The 17158-nt window shown below is 40.4% G+C and overlaps 1 protein-coding gene across 3 annotated transcripts in view; it reads left to right on the forward strand.

Moving 5' to 3' along the window:
• LOC109922841 (trafficking protein particle complex subunit 3-like) overlaps window positions 1-17158 on the forward strand; it is a 39660-nt gene that overhangs the window by 3744 nt on the left and 18758 nt on the right. Inside the window, exons 2-3 of one of the 3 annotated variants that reach the window (XM_048597264.1) lie at window positions 11619-11666; window positions 13394-13491. In XM_048597264.1, coding sequence (XP_048453221.1) covers window positions 11619-11666; window positions 13394-13491 — 146 coding nt within the window. Of the gene's footprint in view, window positions 1-11618; window positions 11667-12948; window positions 13043-13393; window positions 13492-17158 lie in introns of those variants that run through there. The other 2 variants (XM_048597266.1, XM_048597265.1) reach the window with 2 other exon arrangements.

Genomic DNA, 17158 nt, shown 5'->3' on the forward strand with positions numbered 1-17158 from the left:
GTACTACATCTCGTCTGATTGCAGTTTTTCTGAGTTCCTCCACCATTCCATTTCCTGCGTTTTGGCTACATTTGGAATATTCCTTGTATCCTCTGTAGTGAAGATCAATGCCATCTTTCTATCTTCCATTACCAATGCTCCAGATTCACTTTGAATGTTATTTTTATTTTGTTAAACCTTTTATTTCTGAATATTTACATGAATGCTTGCCAACTGATGTTATGTTTTGAGCTAGCTTTCTCTCGTACACTAATTTTCCCCCCTCATTATTTTTTGAGTCATTCTTTACTGATTTTTATGTTCTGTCCAATCTCTTGACTTGCCACCCATCTTTATACAATTGTATGCTGTTTCTTTAGGTTTGATGCTACCATTAACCGTTCTAGTTAACCAAAAGCTTTAGGTCCACCCCTTGGAACTTTTCTTACTCATTGCAATGCATCTGAAATATCCACTTAAATGTCTGCCACTGCTTCTCCATTGATCTATCCTTCCACCAAGTTTGCCAATTCACTTTAGATGGATCTATTTTCACACCATCATAATTGCCCTGATTTATGTTTTAAAAAATAGTCTCAGGCTCACTTTTTTCTCTCTGAATCTGAGTGTAAAATTCAATCACAATATGGCCCGTGCTACCTAGGGGTGCCTTCACTGTGAGAACATGAATTAATCTTATCTCATTGCACAACACAAGATCTAGTATAGCCTGTTCTCTGCTAGACTCCAGGACATGTTCTAAGCATTATCCTGAAAACATAATGTGAACTTGTCACCGAGGCTGCCTTTGTTCATCTGATTTTACCAAAGTGTATGTGGATGAATTGCAGCATTTGCAGCACATCCTCCATAAAGCTGAGCTGAACATGCCTGAACTCAAACACTTAGAGCAGCTATGATTGCTCTGGATCAAACTGACATGCAGAAGCTCCCATATGCTGCAACTATGACATATCACTCATCCTGCCATCCACATTGTGTTCTAATTGACTAAATTATTTTATTCAATTCTACATTTGTTTATGGCTTTATCAATTTTATTAACTTTACCACCAGTTGCCATTCTATGTGGAACATTGGGAATGCAATAAACATTCGTCATTTACTAGATATTCACCAAATAACTAGCAGCTTCTCCCATTTCAAAATAAGATTAACTCATGGAAGTTTGAAAAGACAAAACAAAAGCACTGAAGCACTTCTTTCTCTTCTTCTCCTCACTCTAGTAATCACCTAACTTCCGTAGTCTAAAATAAGTCACACTCAAGTGCTAAATCACACTAGCTTGGCTAGTTTTATCTTGACCTAATGAAAAAAGGCCTATCTTACCAATTTCCAGAGGAACTGTTTTGGGCAGCTTTGCTGATTAATTAAACCCAACTGCTCCTCCACTGGAGGCCTAATTAAAACCTCACTTAAGGCTGTAAACTTCAAAATTTAAACTGTAAGATTTTAGATAGATGCAATTCAAAATAACCAACAACATTAGATTTGTACAAAAAGAAAATTTCACATGCACTAACTGATAGCATTCAGTCTTCAGTGAAACTGGTTCTATTCATAATCTCTTAACAGAAAAGGCCTAACTGACTCACTTACGAAGAACAGGTTTGGTTTAAAGTGTTGCATAAAAGGTTATTATGGAATTTAAAAATCAAATAGTATAGGGGGTTAACATGAATAATAGATTGGCTGGCTAACCAAAAACATGAAGTAAGTATAATGGGCCTTTTTCTGGTTGGCAAACTGTAATAAGTGGTGCTTAAAGGATCAGTGCTGGGACCTCAACTGCGTACGAATTATATAAATGACTTTGATGATTTGCCAAATTTTCTGATGACTCATTTATAAGTAGGAAAGTATGTTCTGAAGAACTAATGTACATAAGGAGGCTACAAAATGTTAAATCAGTAGGCAAAGATCTGCCAAATGGAGCATTAAGTCGGAAAATGTGAGATTGTCCATTTTGGCAGGAAGAACAAAAATGAAGTAGACTACTTTAATGTTGAGAAATTTCTGGACTCTGAGCTGCAGAGAATTCTGCATATCATTATACATGAATCACAAAGGTTAGTATGCAGGTACAGTGAGTAATTAATATAAAGAATAGAATTTATTTTTTATTGTACGGAGAATTGAATCCAAAAGTAGGGAAGATTTTGTTATACAGCTCATTGATGAGACTATATCTGGTGTACTATGTACAATGTTGGCCTCCTTATTTAAGGAAGGATGTAAACTTGCTGAGAGCAGTTCAGCGAATGTTTAATAGACTATTACCTCAGATGGATATGTTGTCTTATGAGGAAAGGTTGAATGTGCTATGTTTTTATCTGCTGGAGTTTAGAACAGTAGGAGGTGGTTTGATTGAAGCACAAGTGCTTGAAAGGTCTTGGCACTTTTTGAAATTCAGGCAGGGGGCTATGGAGTCACTAGCAAGGTCAGGATTTGTTGCCCATCTATAATAGCCCTCAAACTGATCAGATTACTCATCCATTTCAGAGGATAGTTAAGAGTCAACTATTTTGTTGTGAGTCAGACTAGGTAAGAATGACAGGTTTCCTTCCCTAATGAACATAAGTAGCCCAGATTGGGTTTTTGTAATATTTGACAGTGGATTAAGAGCCATGATCAGATGAACTTTTAATTCTAGATTTTATTGGATTCACATTTGCCCATTGGCCATGGTGGGATTTGAATTCACGAAATGAGAACATGACAATGGCTCTCCGAAATATGTATCCAGTGTCATTACTACCATACTACTCAATATGCTGCCATTCAATTGGTCTTATCAATAGTGTCTTTAGTTGCGTGTTTGGAAAATTTAGGAAAAAAAACAATGAAACAAAGTTACAAAGAGATAACCAATGCTCACGGTAGCATCATCTGCTGCTGTTGCCAGAGATAATAACTCTTAAAGGGATGAAAAAGACGTTTGGAAAAGTCTCAATTTCACGTTTTCTTTCAATGTATGTATCTCATAGTGGCATTTCTGCAGAGTTAGTAAATCATAAGCTATTTATACAATTTCCTGAAATGCACTCCCAAGAGGCAATAGATTGTATAATTGCTCTTGTATTCATTTGGCATAATATGCATACTTCCATTTCTCAATTTCGTTGTCTTTTGTTAAAAACAAAACATCGTGGATATTTGAAATCAGAATCATAAATAGAAAATGCTGGAAATATGGAGCAGATCTGGCAGCATCTGCGGAGGGATAAGCAGAATTTGCACTTCATGACCTTTCTTTGGAAATGCACATAGTTAGAGATCTAACAACTTTAAATAATTATAGTGGCAGAGAATGTGCGGAGGGGAAGAAAACATATAAGATGTATGTGACCTACTCCTGCTCCTAATTTGTATGATACAGTGGAAAGTAGGAGAAATTAAATGACAAAGGGAAAATTGGTGCACAGAAAAGGAGAAAGATAACAGGACAAGTAATAAAATAACAATTGTTCCAGCAAAGTGCAATTGAAAAAATTAGAATTATTACCTTAAGGTGCTGTCTGGAAAATGGGAGTGATAGTTATTATCTGAAATTGTTGAAGTCAATGTTGTGTCTATAAGGAGATAATTGAAAGATTTGGCCTGTCTTGGAGATTTAATCAAATTACTATCAGACAATGTAGGAAATCAAAGGCAAAATAGTCAGAATAGGTTCAGGCAAGGAATAAACTGACCAGTGACCAAAAGCTTACGGCCACGTTTGTGATCCAAATATCAGTGTTCCTCAGCACAGGGGAGACAACATTGACAGAAGTGAATCATTATAGTAAATTGAAGAAAAGTACAAGTAAATCATTGTTTCTTTTAGGAGGAGTGTTTGAGGTCTTGGATGAAAGACAAGGGAGCAGGTAAAAGGGTAGGTGTCTCCTGCGTTTACATGGGAAGGGGCAGTGAATGAGGAAGAGCATGTTGGTGTGCTTTAGGAGTGAGTCACGGTCACAGATGAAACATTCCCTTTGGGGTGGGGAGCAAAAGAGGCAGCATATGGAAAGTAGGGGCATCATGCAGGAAACATTCCCAAATTCAAAACACATGGGAGGGAGGAGACCTGAGTAGGATAGGGGAAAAGAATGTTACGCACATGCCACAAGAATGTGGGTATAGGTGGGACTAATGCCAGCTCCATTAGAAACACCTTTCAGGTGAAAGCCTGTTGTGACTGTACAGGACATTGGTTAGATCACTTTTGGAATATTGCGTTTAATTCTGGTCTCCTTGTTAAACTTGAAAGGGTTCAGAAAAGATTTACAAGGATGTTGCCTGTGTTAGAGGTTTTGAGCTATGGGCAGAGGCGGAATAGGCTAGGGCTATTTTCTTTGGAGTGTCGGAGGCTGAGGGCTGACCTTATAAATGTTTATAAAATCATGAGGGGCATGGAAAGGGGGAATAGTCAATGTCTTTACTCCAGGGCAGGGGAGTCCAAAACTAGAAAGCATAGATTTAAGGTGAGAGGGGAAAGATTTAAAAAGGACCTAAGGGGAAACTTTTTCACGCAGAGGGTGGTGTATATATGGAATGAACTGCCAAAGGAAGTGGTGGAGGCTGGTACAATTACAACATTTAAAAGGCATTTGGATGGGTACATGAATAGGAAGGGTTTAGAGGGATATGGGCCAAATACTGGCAAATGGGACTAGATTAATTTAGGATATCCGGTCAGCACGGATGAGTTGGACCGAAAGGTCTGCACATCTCTGTGACTCCATGACTCTAAACGAGTGAAGCTAAAAGAGCAGTTGTAAGTCCTTTGTACTCCTTTCCTGACCAAGTAGGGTACAGTGCTGAGAAACATGTACAAAGCATAGATGACAGCTGATCATAGAAAATGAGTTTCCTTTTCCTTCCATGGACTTCTGTTCCATAACTTAAATCTATCTTAACATGTCACAAGTATTTTAACGTCCTGCATCATGGAATGCATCCAATTCCAATCAAACTATAAAACAAGAAATTGGAGTACACACACATATTACATGTGCTAATTAATCACAAAATATTGGGTGACATAGTTGGGAAAACACAATGGGAATGAAAAATTTAGAATCAAGAAATTTTTACAAATTTTCATCCAATTTTTACATTCAATTTTAACAAGAAGTTTTACAAATTTTCATTCAATTTTTAAAAGCGGACTTCAGAATTTCCCGATTGAGTGAAAACTGCCTTAATTTCCTCGCATTTTCATGAACACAATTTGCCTGATTTTTTTCTCTTCTGATTATTAATGCAGTAAAAAGTCTCTTGATACCATGTCATATATGAGGGACATGGTGTGTAGTGTTAATGTCACTCTACCAGTAATCCAGACATGAACTCAAACTTTGAATTCTGTAAATGTCTGGAATAGAGAGCTGGCCTAATGAGTTGCATATAACCACTTTTGATTGTTGTAAAAACCCATCTGATTTTGATTTAGAGAAGGAAGTCTGCCACCCTAATCCAGTCTGATGTAGGTGTGACGCCAAACCAACAGAAATGTAGTTTGCTCTTAATCTCTGGGCAGTTAGGGATGGGCAATAGATAATGACCTAAACAGCAATGTCCACATTCCACAAATGAACATAAAAGGAAATTATGTGTCACATCCAATCCTCTTCTCCAAGAAACCAGAGAATACAATTTCTGATCTGTCAGTCAGAATGGGTATTTGGCAGCTTCAGCTCACCAATTGCTTGCCCCACCTGTCATCCAACTGTGTCTTCAGCACAAAAGGTTGAACCTTTTCAGTCCCTGACCATTGTCAGCAATGGCAAGTCAATTGGGAAAGTATCACGCCTTCAGAAAAAGGAGGTTCTTGACATTGAGAGAAAATGATTGATTTTTCACCTAAGGATTAAACGGCAAGATGATAACCTCGCTAGTGAGTGGTGAGAGACATATTTTCATGCATTAATGTCTGATTATTGCTTCTTTTATTTGCAGCTTGTTACTTTTCCAGGCCATGGAGAGAAACTTCATGGTGACAATTTCCAACAATGAAAGTCTGAGCAGGTTGCCACTTGCTCCTCTGGGCTGCAACCTTTATCCACAGAGGTTTACACTGGCCATGTATCAGCCTCACTATATCCTCATGGCAAATCACCAATTCAGTTATACTACAATTCACTGCTTCTATGCTCCACTTTGGAGCACACTGGCAGTTTTCATTGCAATGCTACTGCCAGACCACTTTGTGACAAGAATAGGAACCCACCTCATGGATTGGAACAGAGTGCATCTTAGGGTTCTTAGATTGCTCACTCCGAGCATTCACTCACTTTGCACTTAATTGAAATCTCACTGCATCTCTGCCTTGCCTTTTTGTGCATTGCTGACTCATTCAGAATATACACTCTCAGAGATCCTCTGACTTGCATTGCCTTTTAGCACAGACACAAAACCAGACAGTTTGTTGCATTTGCCAGCAATGATCAGTAAAGAAGGCAGTCATGATGCTGTATGGCACAGTGCTATGTCAATGTCGTACCTGCAGCATGTGCCAAAAACTTATGCAGCAAATATACTGTATGTGTTTCAACTGAATGGCCACGTCTCAAAATTTAAGCGGAGTAGTCCTCAGTCCAGTCATGGAGGACAGTCATCAGTCTTGAGGGGAGCCAACAGTCTTCTGGTATTATCATTGGACTGTTAATCCAGAGACCCAGGTAATATCCTGGAGACCTGGGTTTGAATCCCACCTCAGCAGATGGTGGAATTTGAATTCAATAAAAAATTTGGAATTAAGAATCTAAGGATAACCATGAATCTATTGTCGATTGTCATCTGGTTCACCAACATCCTTTAGGGAAGGAAACTGCCATCCTTATCCGGTCTGGCCTACAAGGCGATTTGGAATCATATTGTTGGTCTTAACTCTGAGCAGTTAGGGATGGGCAATAAATGCTGGCCTAGCCAGCAACACCCTCATCCTGTGAATGAATAAAAAAAAATGAGGGGGTCCTGCCTCAATCAGCCTAGGTCATCATTCAATCTCAATCTGGGGGCCTGCACATGGTTAATTGGCTGCTTGAGTTGTTCAGGGTCAAGGTTTCCAGGAAGTTGGCCATTATTAGTCCTGCAGGTCCAGGGCAACAAGTCAGAGAATTGGTGGTAAATCAGTCAGGGAGCTGCATAGAGATTGAGCTTGGTCAGGACTCTGATCAGTTATCAGTTGGGGTTGTTTTTCCAAATCACTAATGGTCAGTCCAAGGCTCTGTTCACTGAAAGTCAAAAGGAGTTGTCAGAGGCCAGTGCTGTGGCGGACAAGTTGGGGAAGTCAATTCTGGGGACTGGAGGCAGCATCCTGTGTAGTGTAGACAAGACATTATGTTGGGCTGGGACTCAAGGTATAAAAGTGGGAGGTAGTGCATTAGACAACACGTAACATCGGAAGGTCATCGAAAGTGAACTGCACACTGGCTTCGACAACTAAGCTGCAGGCCTGGGACAGGAAAACTTGAATGAAAGGTTTAATGGGAATGTGGGGAAGCTCAGTACTGACGGGTTCAGCAGGGAATGCGATGAAGAAAGGGACATGAGGATTTCCAGTTTTCAACTGAATGACCAGGCTGAATCTACAACCCAGTCTGTGAAGTGTGACCTGTATTGTCTTCTGACCTTAAGCAGATCACAAGTATGCAATAGAAATGAAGACTGGCTGCAATCACAACGAGATTGGGGAGGGTGTATCTTTTTTGTCTGAAGAGGCAGGTTCTGCTTTTGAGTGATGTGCAGCTTTTCAAGGAGCAATTGCATTCATCTGGCACTTACACAGTAAAGATTTCAGATAATGATAAAGAAAATAAGATATCATAGATTTCTGTATATGAAACACATGTAGTGATAATCTATGTCAAACACAAATCCTGGCCACAAGCAATCTTTGCCACCTAATTAGCCACTATCGATAGATCCTAGTCATATCTGTGAAGCATAAGCGATCACAGGAAACTTTTAAAGTGTCACCTGAGGGCCACAATTGACAAAGACTAATATATCATAAGCTGCACAAAGACACGGAACTGCTTGCTGCTTGAATTGTGAGTATTTGACAACATGCTCTTATATGCAATGCTGCCTTTCTTGGGTGATGTAACGGGTGGAGTAGAAGATGGAGACAAGTAACCCTACCACAGTTACAATCTCCTCCTTTACTGGTGCTGCAGAGTGTATTGTTGATATCAGATAAGGTGCACTCTGTTAAAAATCCATTTGCAGGTATTCTATGGCCCTCCTTGTCAGAGTTCCCTATGCTCTACTGTATGGAGGATTACAGTAAACTGCCATATATGTATGATGCAGATATTGACTGGTCATACTCCTAAGGACCTGTTCTGTTTCTGAAATTCCTCACACAGGGTCATTCAAGCCAGAAGCTGCTGAACAGCTTTCACATTAAGAAGCCACAGCTGAATATCCCCATAGGATGGAGAGGGGAGTATAAGAGGCCCAGAGTATATTGTCCTCGATGCCATTTTCTCCAAATAAGTGAGGTACATTGCTGCCACAATCTGAGGATGCCCCATGACACCATCACAGAACTACATCAACTGCTGGAGCAGAATCTGTGACCTGAAGGTGTAGGTGGCCATCCTCTTTTGGTGGCTGCCACGATGGAAGCTGTGCTAAATCCTCTGCAACTGTCAGCTTCCAAGGAGCCATTGGGGCCCAGTGTGGGATCTTACAACCCCTGCCCACAAATCTATCAAGGCTGTTGCTAATACAATATGAGCATGATCACAGCTCTGCGTCTCGTTTCTCTGTGTTGAAGGTCAGTGCTGCTGCCTGGGTTGTAGACTTTGCTGAAATAGTTGGTTTTCACCAGGTTCAGGGCCCAATACACTATACACGTGTCGCATTAAGAGAGCCATATCAGAATGTGGCTGGCTTCATCAATAGAAAATGGTTCCATTTTGTAAATGCACAGGTCATCTGTGATAATTGGTACTACATCTTAGAGGTATGAACTAAATATGCGGGAAGCTTCTGTGCTGCCTATATCATAGAGTCATACTGCATGGAAACAGACCCTTTAGTTCAACTAGTCCATGCCAACCATGTTCCCAAAATAAATTAGTCCCACCTGCCTGCATTTAGCCCATATATCTCCAAATCTTTCCTATTCATGTCTAAATTTCTTTTAAAGTCGTAATTGTACCCTCATCCACACAAACCACTCTCTGTGTAAAAGAATTGCCCCTCGTCCTTTTTAAGTATTTCTCCTCTCACCTTAAAAATATGGTCCCTAGTTTTGAACTTCCCAATCTTAGGGAAAAGACCTTTGCTTCTCTCTGCCCCTCTGCTTTTATAAACCTCTATAAGGTCACCTCTCAACCTCCTATGTTCCAGTGAAAAAAAAGTGCCAGCACATCCAGCCTATTTTTATAACTCAAACCTTCCATTCCCGACAACATCCTGGTAAATCATTTCTGAACCCTCTCCAGTTTAATAATAACCTCCTTGATAACTCTCAGTTTTATTCCAAATGCTGGGTTCATTACAAGGATGGCTACTGGGAGACAAGGGCTATTACCTACAACCAGGGCTGATGAAAGTGTTTTGCAATGCTTTGACTGATGCTAGGCATTAATACAACACAGCTCGTTATTCCAACAGGGCCATCATGCAAGAAACAATAAGGCTCCTGAAGATGAGTTCAATTTATAGATTGTTCTGGGGTGGAGGTGTTTGAGAGGGGCAGGTGGTGGTGCTGTACAGTATAGTCCAGACAGACTGTGCCCCATTGTCCCTGCACATTGGGCCCTGCTCAAGTGCTCCAGGCAAAGTGGGAATAGGATGGACATTCTGAGGAGGAATATGAGAACATTGAGCAGGAGGATTGTTCACAAGGTCAGCATTGGATGCAACAAGCCAGGCAGGCTTTTATTGAAACCTGGTTCCAACTGATGTGAACTGGGTAATGTTACCATCCATCGATTTAAATTTCTGTTTGTTCAAAAGGCAAGCTTCTGTTTATTCCCAGAAACAAATGCAACTTTTCTGTTTGCTTTTTCTTCACTTTTCTGGTTATTCAACTGTTTGAAAGCTTTCCCACATGTGATGCTCCTGTAATACTGCACTGTGATTTGGGACAGAGAGTAATCAGTGTTCAGACAAATTGTAAACCTGATTTTCTCTCCATAAGTACCTGTCAAGTTTCTGTTCAAAAACTACTGGCTGGATTTTCCAAGGAATGCAAATGACACACAGACTGTCACCCGATTCCTTCTTTGTAACGTTTATTCTGAAAGGCCTCTTGTGGTGCAGACCATTCTGGGGAAGGCTGACCATGGCTCCTTTCTCACAGCTGTCTGTTGTCAAATTCTATGATTTAAAGGTCCAGCATCACAACCATTTTACAGCTCATTTGAAAGAATAAGTACATAAATAAATGCGAGGTTAGAATGCCAGGAGGATACAGTGCCAGGTTAGTAGGGAGTAAGGTACCAGGAGGGTAGGGGTAGATTGCCAGTATGTAGGTTGCCAGGTGTGAAGGATGCTAAGTAACAAGGGGTAGAGTGCCATGTGGGTAGGATTTCAGGTAAGCGGGATGCTAGGTAGGTAGAATGTTAAGTAGTAGGGGAAGGGGATAGGGAGCCAGATGGCAAGGAGGCCGGGTGTGTGATGGAATATTTAGCATAGGTGGGATCAGTGGGAGATATCAGATCCATTGTGGGCTGAAGTTGTCCCTTCCCTAGGTAGCATTGTCAGGACCAACAGATTTGATGGGTGAGTGAGGGGAAGGGTGTGTCTGTAACTCAGTGGGCAAAGAAGAGGGAGTGTCAGGTCCTGGGGCACAGGAAAGGGTTGTTGTATTTAGCACCAGGCAAAGGAGTTGGGTCTGGTGCTAAAGAAAGGAGGGAGTGGGAGGGCACAGGGCAGGAAGGGGTGGTAGAGAAATGGGAGTGTGAAGTCTGGCAGCAGGTTTCGGGTCCTGGGGGTGAGTTGTTATTGGGTGCTGGGAGTACATAGAGTATTGGATCAGGGTCTGGTGGCTGTAAGGAGTCTGGGGGAGGTGTAGTTGGGTGGGTTGTAAGAATTAGGTTGGGAAGTCAGTTTAATAATTACTCAGAAGTTATATTAGATGTTTAATTGTCTAACCTCTGAGTAACTACTTACACGACTTAACTGAATCTTTTGAATTCTCTGATTTAAAAGGCTACTTTTGGAGGGTTCCAGGCGTAAGAGAATTGCCCAGCAGAATCCCCAGCAATTCCCTCAAAGTCTGCTACAGTTGGGATTCCGCAGAGTCCCAATGTGCAACTCACATCTACTTTGGAATAATGACTGTCTAGCCATCAGAAAATCTAGGTTATATATATAGTTGGTGATATGGCTAAATGAATGTGCAGACTACCCTTCAATGATTGGTTTGTACATTTATCCAAATATAACAAATCTAAACCATTTCTATTACAGATGCATTTTCGAAAGAACAAACTGCAGTAGTTTGTATTTCTCAAACCTTGCTGTTGAATAAATAGATTGTCATAATTTGCACCAACGTTCTTTAGGCTCAGTATTTAATACATGTTGATGTCACAAAATAAATGGTTTAATGTGGATCTAACTGCAACTGTTCTTTAGTAAGAAACTGTTGTCTTGTGTTCCTTATCTTTTAGGATTGGCATTTGCCATCTACATCATCTACAAGTTCAGCACATCACATGGTATGTGTGAAATCTGCAATAGGTTCACTTGGATCAATTAATTAACAGCAAGCATTTGTTTTATTTTGCAGGGAGTTCTTATATCTGTTACACAAAATTCAGGTGTGCCCTTGTACACAATTCTTCAGGGAACACAATCTTATTTTTTCTCTTACTCAGTATTTTACCCGTTTCTGGATCTGATATATAGCTCTGGGGATGATTTTTCATGGCCTGGATATAGTGAAATTATGGTGGTAATGAGTCACAATGGCAGTCCAGCACCTAACAGCCCACTCTTAGTATTTATGTTGATGCTGCCACTTTACTTGGGGCCTTCACATGAGAATCCAAGGTGTCTGCCTATTTCAGGGTGAAGCCTCGTTTTAATTTGTACATAGGATTTCATAGGGAAATACAAATATGCACAATGTGCATTGAGCATCTTCTGCCCATAGAGTGGCCTAGCCAAATTCCTTCAAATCCTGCTCAGAAAACCATTCATTCCAGGTGTTTTTTTTAAATCTAGTTTATTTAAGGCACTTCTTACCGCTACAAATATCTTCTACTCTCTGTAGGCCTAACAGCATCACCATTACACCCTAAGGTACAATTTCCAGTTCAGCTCTGTGGAGGAGTTGCCAGGAATCCTGCACTGTTCCCAGCCAGTGAACTGACTGGTGTAAAGATATACAGTATAATTATACAGTTTCTGTGGCCCACTATCAATAAACAACTGAGGCTCAATCCTCATAATAAGTTGGACCTTGCAGCATAGACTTCAGGGTGTGGTGTGAATGTTGCCTGTATTGCCTGCCCGAAGCAAAGTTCTATGAAGTCGATCACAGCACTCATGCAAAAGCCTCTGTAAAGTTCAATGAATAGCTTAATAAATTGACGCAAATAATAATTCATTCATGATTATTCTACAGGTTAGGTACCTGTTATCATATGTGCAAAGTAAAGCATGTAATCAAGTCCTCATACCTCAAATGGATTCATGTATTGTCAACAATGGTTACTATTTCCAAATATAGACAATTCCTATATGTCTCGCACTGACAAGGCCATGATGATTTATAAACCTTGCCAAAAATAAAAAAAAAGTATAAACTGACCAAAACTTTTGCTTCCATTATAATTTGTACTGTTTTACTTTGCATCAGTCTGACCAGTTTCCAAAATTAAATGGTATAGTTGGATATGTGGCAGAGCAGGCTGCTGAGTCATTGTTCAAAATTCTCGTCCTTTCTCATAAAGCAAGTTGGCACAAAATCCACAGCAGTTCTTGTTTACTCCTGCTCTGTCTTTGGCGAATGTTTGTTGGAATAGCATAGAAACTAGCCTGGAAACTGGATACTTAGCACCATAGTCTGCTTATATAGAGAGCATGAGAGGTAGCTATATTGTCGTCATGGAATAAAATGAGATATGCCAGAAAAGCAGTAGTTTGTAAAAAATTTAGGTTTGTTCTAAAGACTAATGTATACGTAAAGGACCTTTCCAAAGCAGAAAGCAGCATTTGACTGTGCTATACATAGCCTTTGAGTAACCGATTCTGAAACTGAATGCTGAAAGTGCAAAACTTTTCCATACCACACCTTGAGCAATGAGAAAAAAATCATTCTTTATTTTATATATATAGAATAATTTGATATGTAGCATGATATAATTTGGTCTAATTATGATGTAAAAACACTTTTTCTATCTGTCCAATTACTTTTCTAAAGTGTATCATTATTCTGCAGAGTACTGAACTCCTTATTCTCACATATGGAACTCTGGTAGCACAGTTGTGTGAAGACTGTGAAAAGGACGAGGATATCAACAAAGAGTTGGATAAAATGTGAGTAATAATTATAGCACGGTAACCCGTTATCAAAGAAACAAGGATGAGAAATCTCCATCTCTGGTAACCGCCTCAACACCGACATCTATTTCAAACCCACCGACTCCCATAGCTACCTGGACTACACCTCCTGTTACCCACCCTCCTGCAAGAATGTGATCCCTTATTCCCAATTCCTCTGCCTCTGCCACATCTGCTCCCAAGATTTAGTGTTCCATTCCTGGAATCCCAGATGTCTTCTTATTTCAAGGAATGCAACTTCCTCCCTCCAGTGATCAAAAATGCCCTCAACCACATCTCTTGCATTTCCTGCACTTCTGCCCTCAAACTCCCTCCCCCCAACAAAAACTAAAGACAGAATCCCCCTTGTCCTCACATACCATCCCACCAACCTCTGCATACATCGTATCATTCTCCGGCACTTCTGCCACCTACAATCTGACCCCATGACCTAAGAGATATTTCCCTCCCCACCCTTATCTTCCTTTCATAGAGACCGCTCACTCCATGACTCCCTTGTCTGCTCCACACTCCCCACTAACCACCAGCCATGGCACCTTTCCCCGCAACCGCAGGAAGTGCTACACCTGCCCCTACACCTCCCCCTCACCTCCATTCAAGACCCAAAGCCAAACTTTCATATCTGGCAGGGGTTCACCTGACATTCGCTAACCTGGTCTACTATATCTGTTGATCCCGATGTGGCCTCCTCTACATCGGTGAGACCAAGTGTAGACTCGGAAACCATTTCATACAGCAACTGTGCACTGTACGTGACGAACAACAGCACCTTCTGGTTGCTAACAATTTTAACTCCCCCTCTCACTCCCTGGGTGATGTGTCTGTCCTGGGCTTCCTCCAGTGCCACAATGACATCACCCACAAACTGGAGGAGCAGCACCTCATATTCCACCTTTGGACCCTACAGCCCGGTGGCCTAACCATAGCATTCACCAGTTTTAAAATCTCCCCATCTCTGGCCTCATCCCACGTCAAACCATCCCTCTCATTCCCGCCTCCTTGACTGGACACAACTTGTCCATCTTCTCTCCCACCTATCCGTCCCACACATCCCACTGACCAATCCCCACCACTCCCTACCTGCATTCATCTGTCACCATCCCACCTACCTTCCCCAGCCCACCCCTCCTCTCTCTATTTATTTCCCAGCTCCCTTCCCTCTCCCCATTTCTGAAGAAGGGTGCCGACCCAAAATGTCAACTTTTCTGCTCCTCTGATGCTGCCTGGCCTGCTGTGTTCTTTCAGCTCCACACTGTTGTCTGAGAAACCAACTGATATTTGGTCAGTAAAGTGCCCATGTTAAAAAAAAATTGTGCAAAAATGTCCCATTTACACTTGAAGAGAATGCAGTTAGAATTGCATCGTACGCGTATCTATATGTGCTTCATGTAAAACACTGGTTGAGAAAGCGGATTTGCAATTTTTTATAGAATTAATCTTTAAGAGGGCATTATTTTTCTGCAGAATGGAGGATTCACCCACGGTGAGATATTTTTAAGCATCATAGAATGTATTTCTTAAGAATCACTTGCCCTGGTGTAGAGCTATGAGCTGAATCTTACATTTTATCAGCTATGTCCAAGTTGTATTGAGATTTTTTTGGAATGTCTGTTGTTTGCTCACTCTTGTTGACTGTAAATAAAAATCCATCTTTGGAATTTTTGATTGCTTGTCTGTAAGTTTTGTCCCCCTATTGGGCAATGACAAAATGCAGGTCTACCGTAGGCACTGGAGACAGAGGGCCACTGACTTAGAGAGGCTACACGCGATGTAGCTAAGGATGGGTGTACTGTGTTGCCTGGTGGTTGAAAGATGACTAAGGTGAGAAAATGATGTTGCATGTGTAAAGGAGTGTCATCCATGCAAGCTATACGCCACAGTCAACACAGCTTTGTTCCTGCTGTGCTGTTATGCTGCCAGTGAGGTATAATGTCACGTTGCCCACACTTGTCCAGGTGCACAGCAGCCTTTCAAAGGTGGCACAGGCACAAGTGATGCCAGTCTTTCATCAGATATTCCATGAATTGCAAGTTGTTCTGGGAACAGGGCATAGTAAGATTGGGATTGAATTGAATGTGAGTGGTGTCATAGGGATGGAGCAGGTAATTAATGAGGCATGCTTGGTAAGATATGGTGAGAAATCTCACTGGACCTTGCAGTGTGAATTCTTCCAAAAAATTCAATGCAACTCAAAATTAACAAAAGAAAACCCTTAGGATTCAGCCCATGGTAACTGTCTATTAACATAGTATTATTTGTTCCTGTATCAGTTACCAAATTCGAGCATGTTCAATGATGTAGTCAATTTCCTACTCTTCTGTTTATCTGAAAGAATTAGTTCCCTTAGGAATTTCTCAGGTATCTACCACAATGGAGGTAACTAATCAGATACAGGTGTATTTTCTAATGGGTGAGTATTCTACTTTATTTTATGTATGGCCATCAATATTTCCATTGTTCTGAAACCATGTCTTACTACTTCTTCTGGGAGTGATTGACAATTTTGTAAATGTAGCATTAGTTGGCAATGGTTAACGTTTGTCTTATTCTCTGTGTTGTCTAGTCATCTATTGCTCTTGTGAGGTAATGTTGGTATTGAATTCTTCAAATCTTTGTAACTTTCTGGTTTCCGCTTCCAGTATGGTTTCAAAAGCTTTCTCCAAAATTAAATCTTCCTTGGACAGTAAGGAACCAGATAAGGTTTCATCAATAATTCCAGAAATAATTCTGCCTCTTATGAATTCCAATTTCAAAATTTCATTTTCACAGTTTTCCACTAATCTAAAAAGGCATTAATGAAATTTTCACAGATTCTCCTGGAAGCTGAAACCTTCTGTTAAAACTTGCCAATTTAAGGGTTTTTTTAACTCTTAAATTGGAGTAATTATATTTTCTGGATTGATATATTGAGGAACCAACTAGAGAACAGGCCATCATAGACTAGGTATTGTGCAATCAGAAATGAATAATTGGCAATCTAGCTATACAAGACCTCATGGTGAAAAGTGACCATAATATGATAGAATTCTTTATAAAGATGGAGAATGATGTAATTATTTCTGAGAGGAGGGTCCTGAATCTAAATAAACGAAACTATGATGGTATGAGGCATAAGCTGTCTATGATAAATTTTTAAAATGTTACTTAAATAGATGAGAGTGGATACGCAATGACAAACATTGAGAAAGAACATGGATGATTGCAAAATTGTTCATCCTGTCTGGCACAAAAGAAAATGTGAAAGTTGGTCCAATCATGGCTAACAAGGAAAATATGTATAGTATTATATTCAATGGCATAAAAATACATTGGTGTAATAAAAAGCAGCAGTGCTGAACATTGGGAGCAATTTAAATGTCAGCAAAGGAGGACAAAGGGATTAATTAAGAAAGGGAAAATAGAGTAGGAGAGTAAGCTTGTGGGGATTGTACAAACTGATTATAAAATATTCTACAGGTATGTAAAGAGCAAAAGCTCTAGGGAAGGCAAATGTAGGTCTCAAATGTAGTCAGAAACTGGAAATGTTAAAATGGGGGACAACGAGATGGTAGACCCATTAACTGCATATTTTGTTCTGATGATGAAGCTCCAGACTTGAAATGTCAACTCTGCTCCCACAGAGGCTGCCAGATCGCCTGAGTTT

The sequence above is a fragment of the Rhincodon typus genome, chromosome 5, assembly GCF_021869965.1.
Source record: "Rhincodon typus isolate 14 chromosome 5, sRhiTyp1.1, whole genome shotgun sequence".
Classification (NCBI taxonomy): Eukaryota; Metazoa; Chordata; class Chondrichthyes; order Orectolobiformes; family Rhincodontidae; genus Rhincodon; species Rhincodon typus.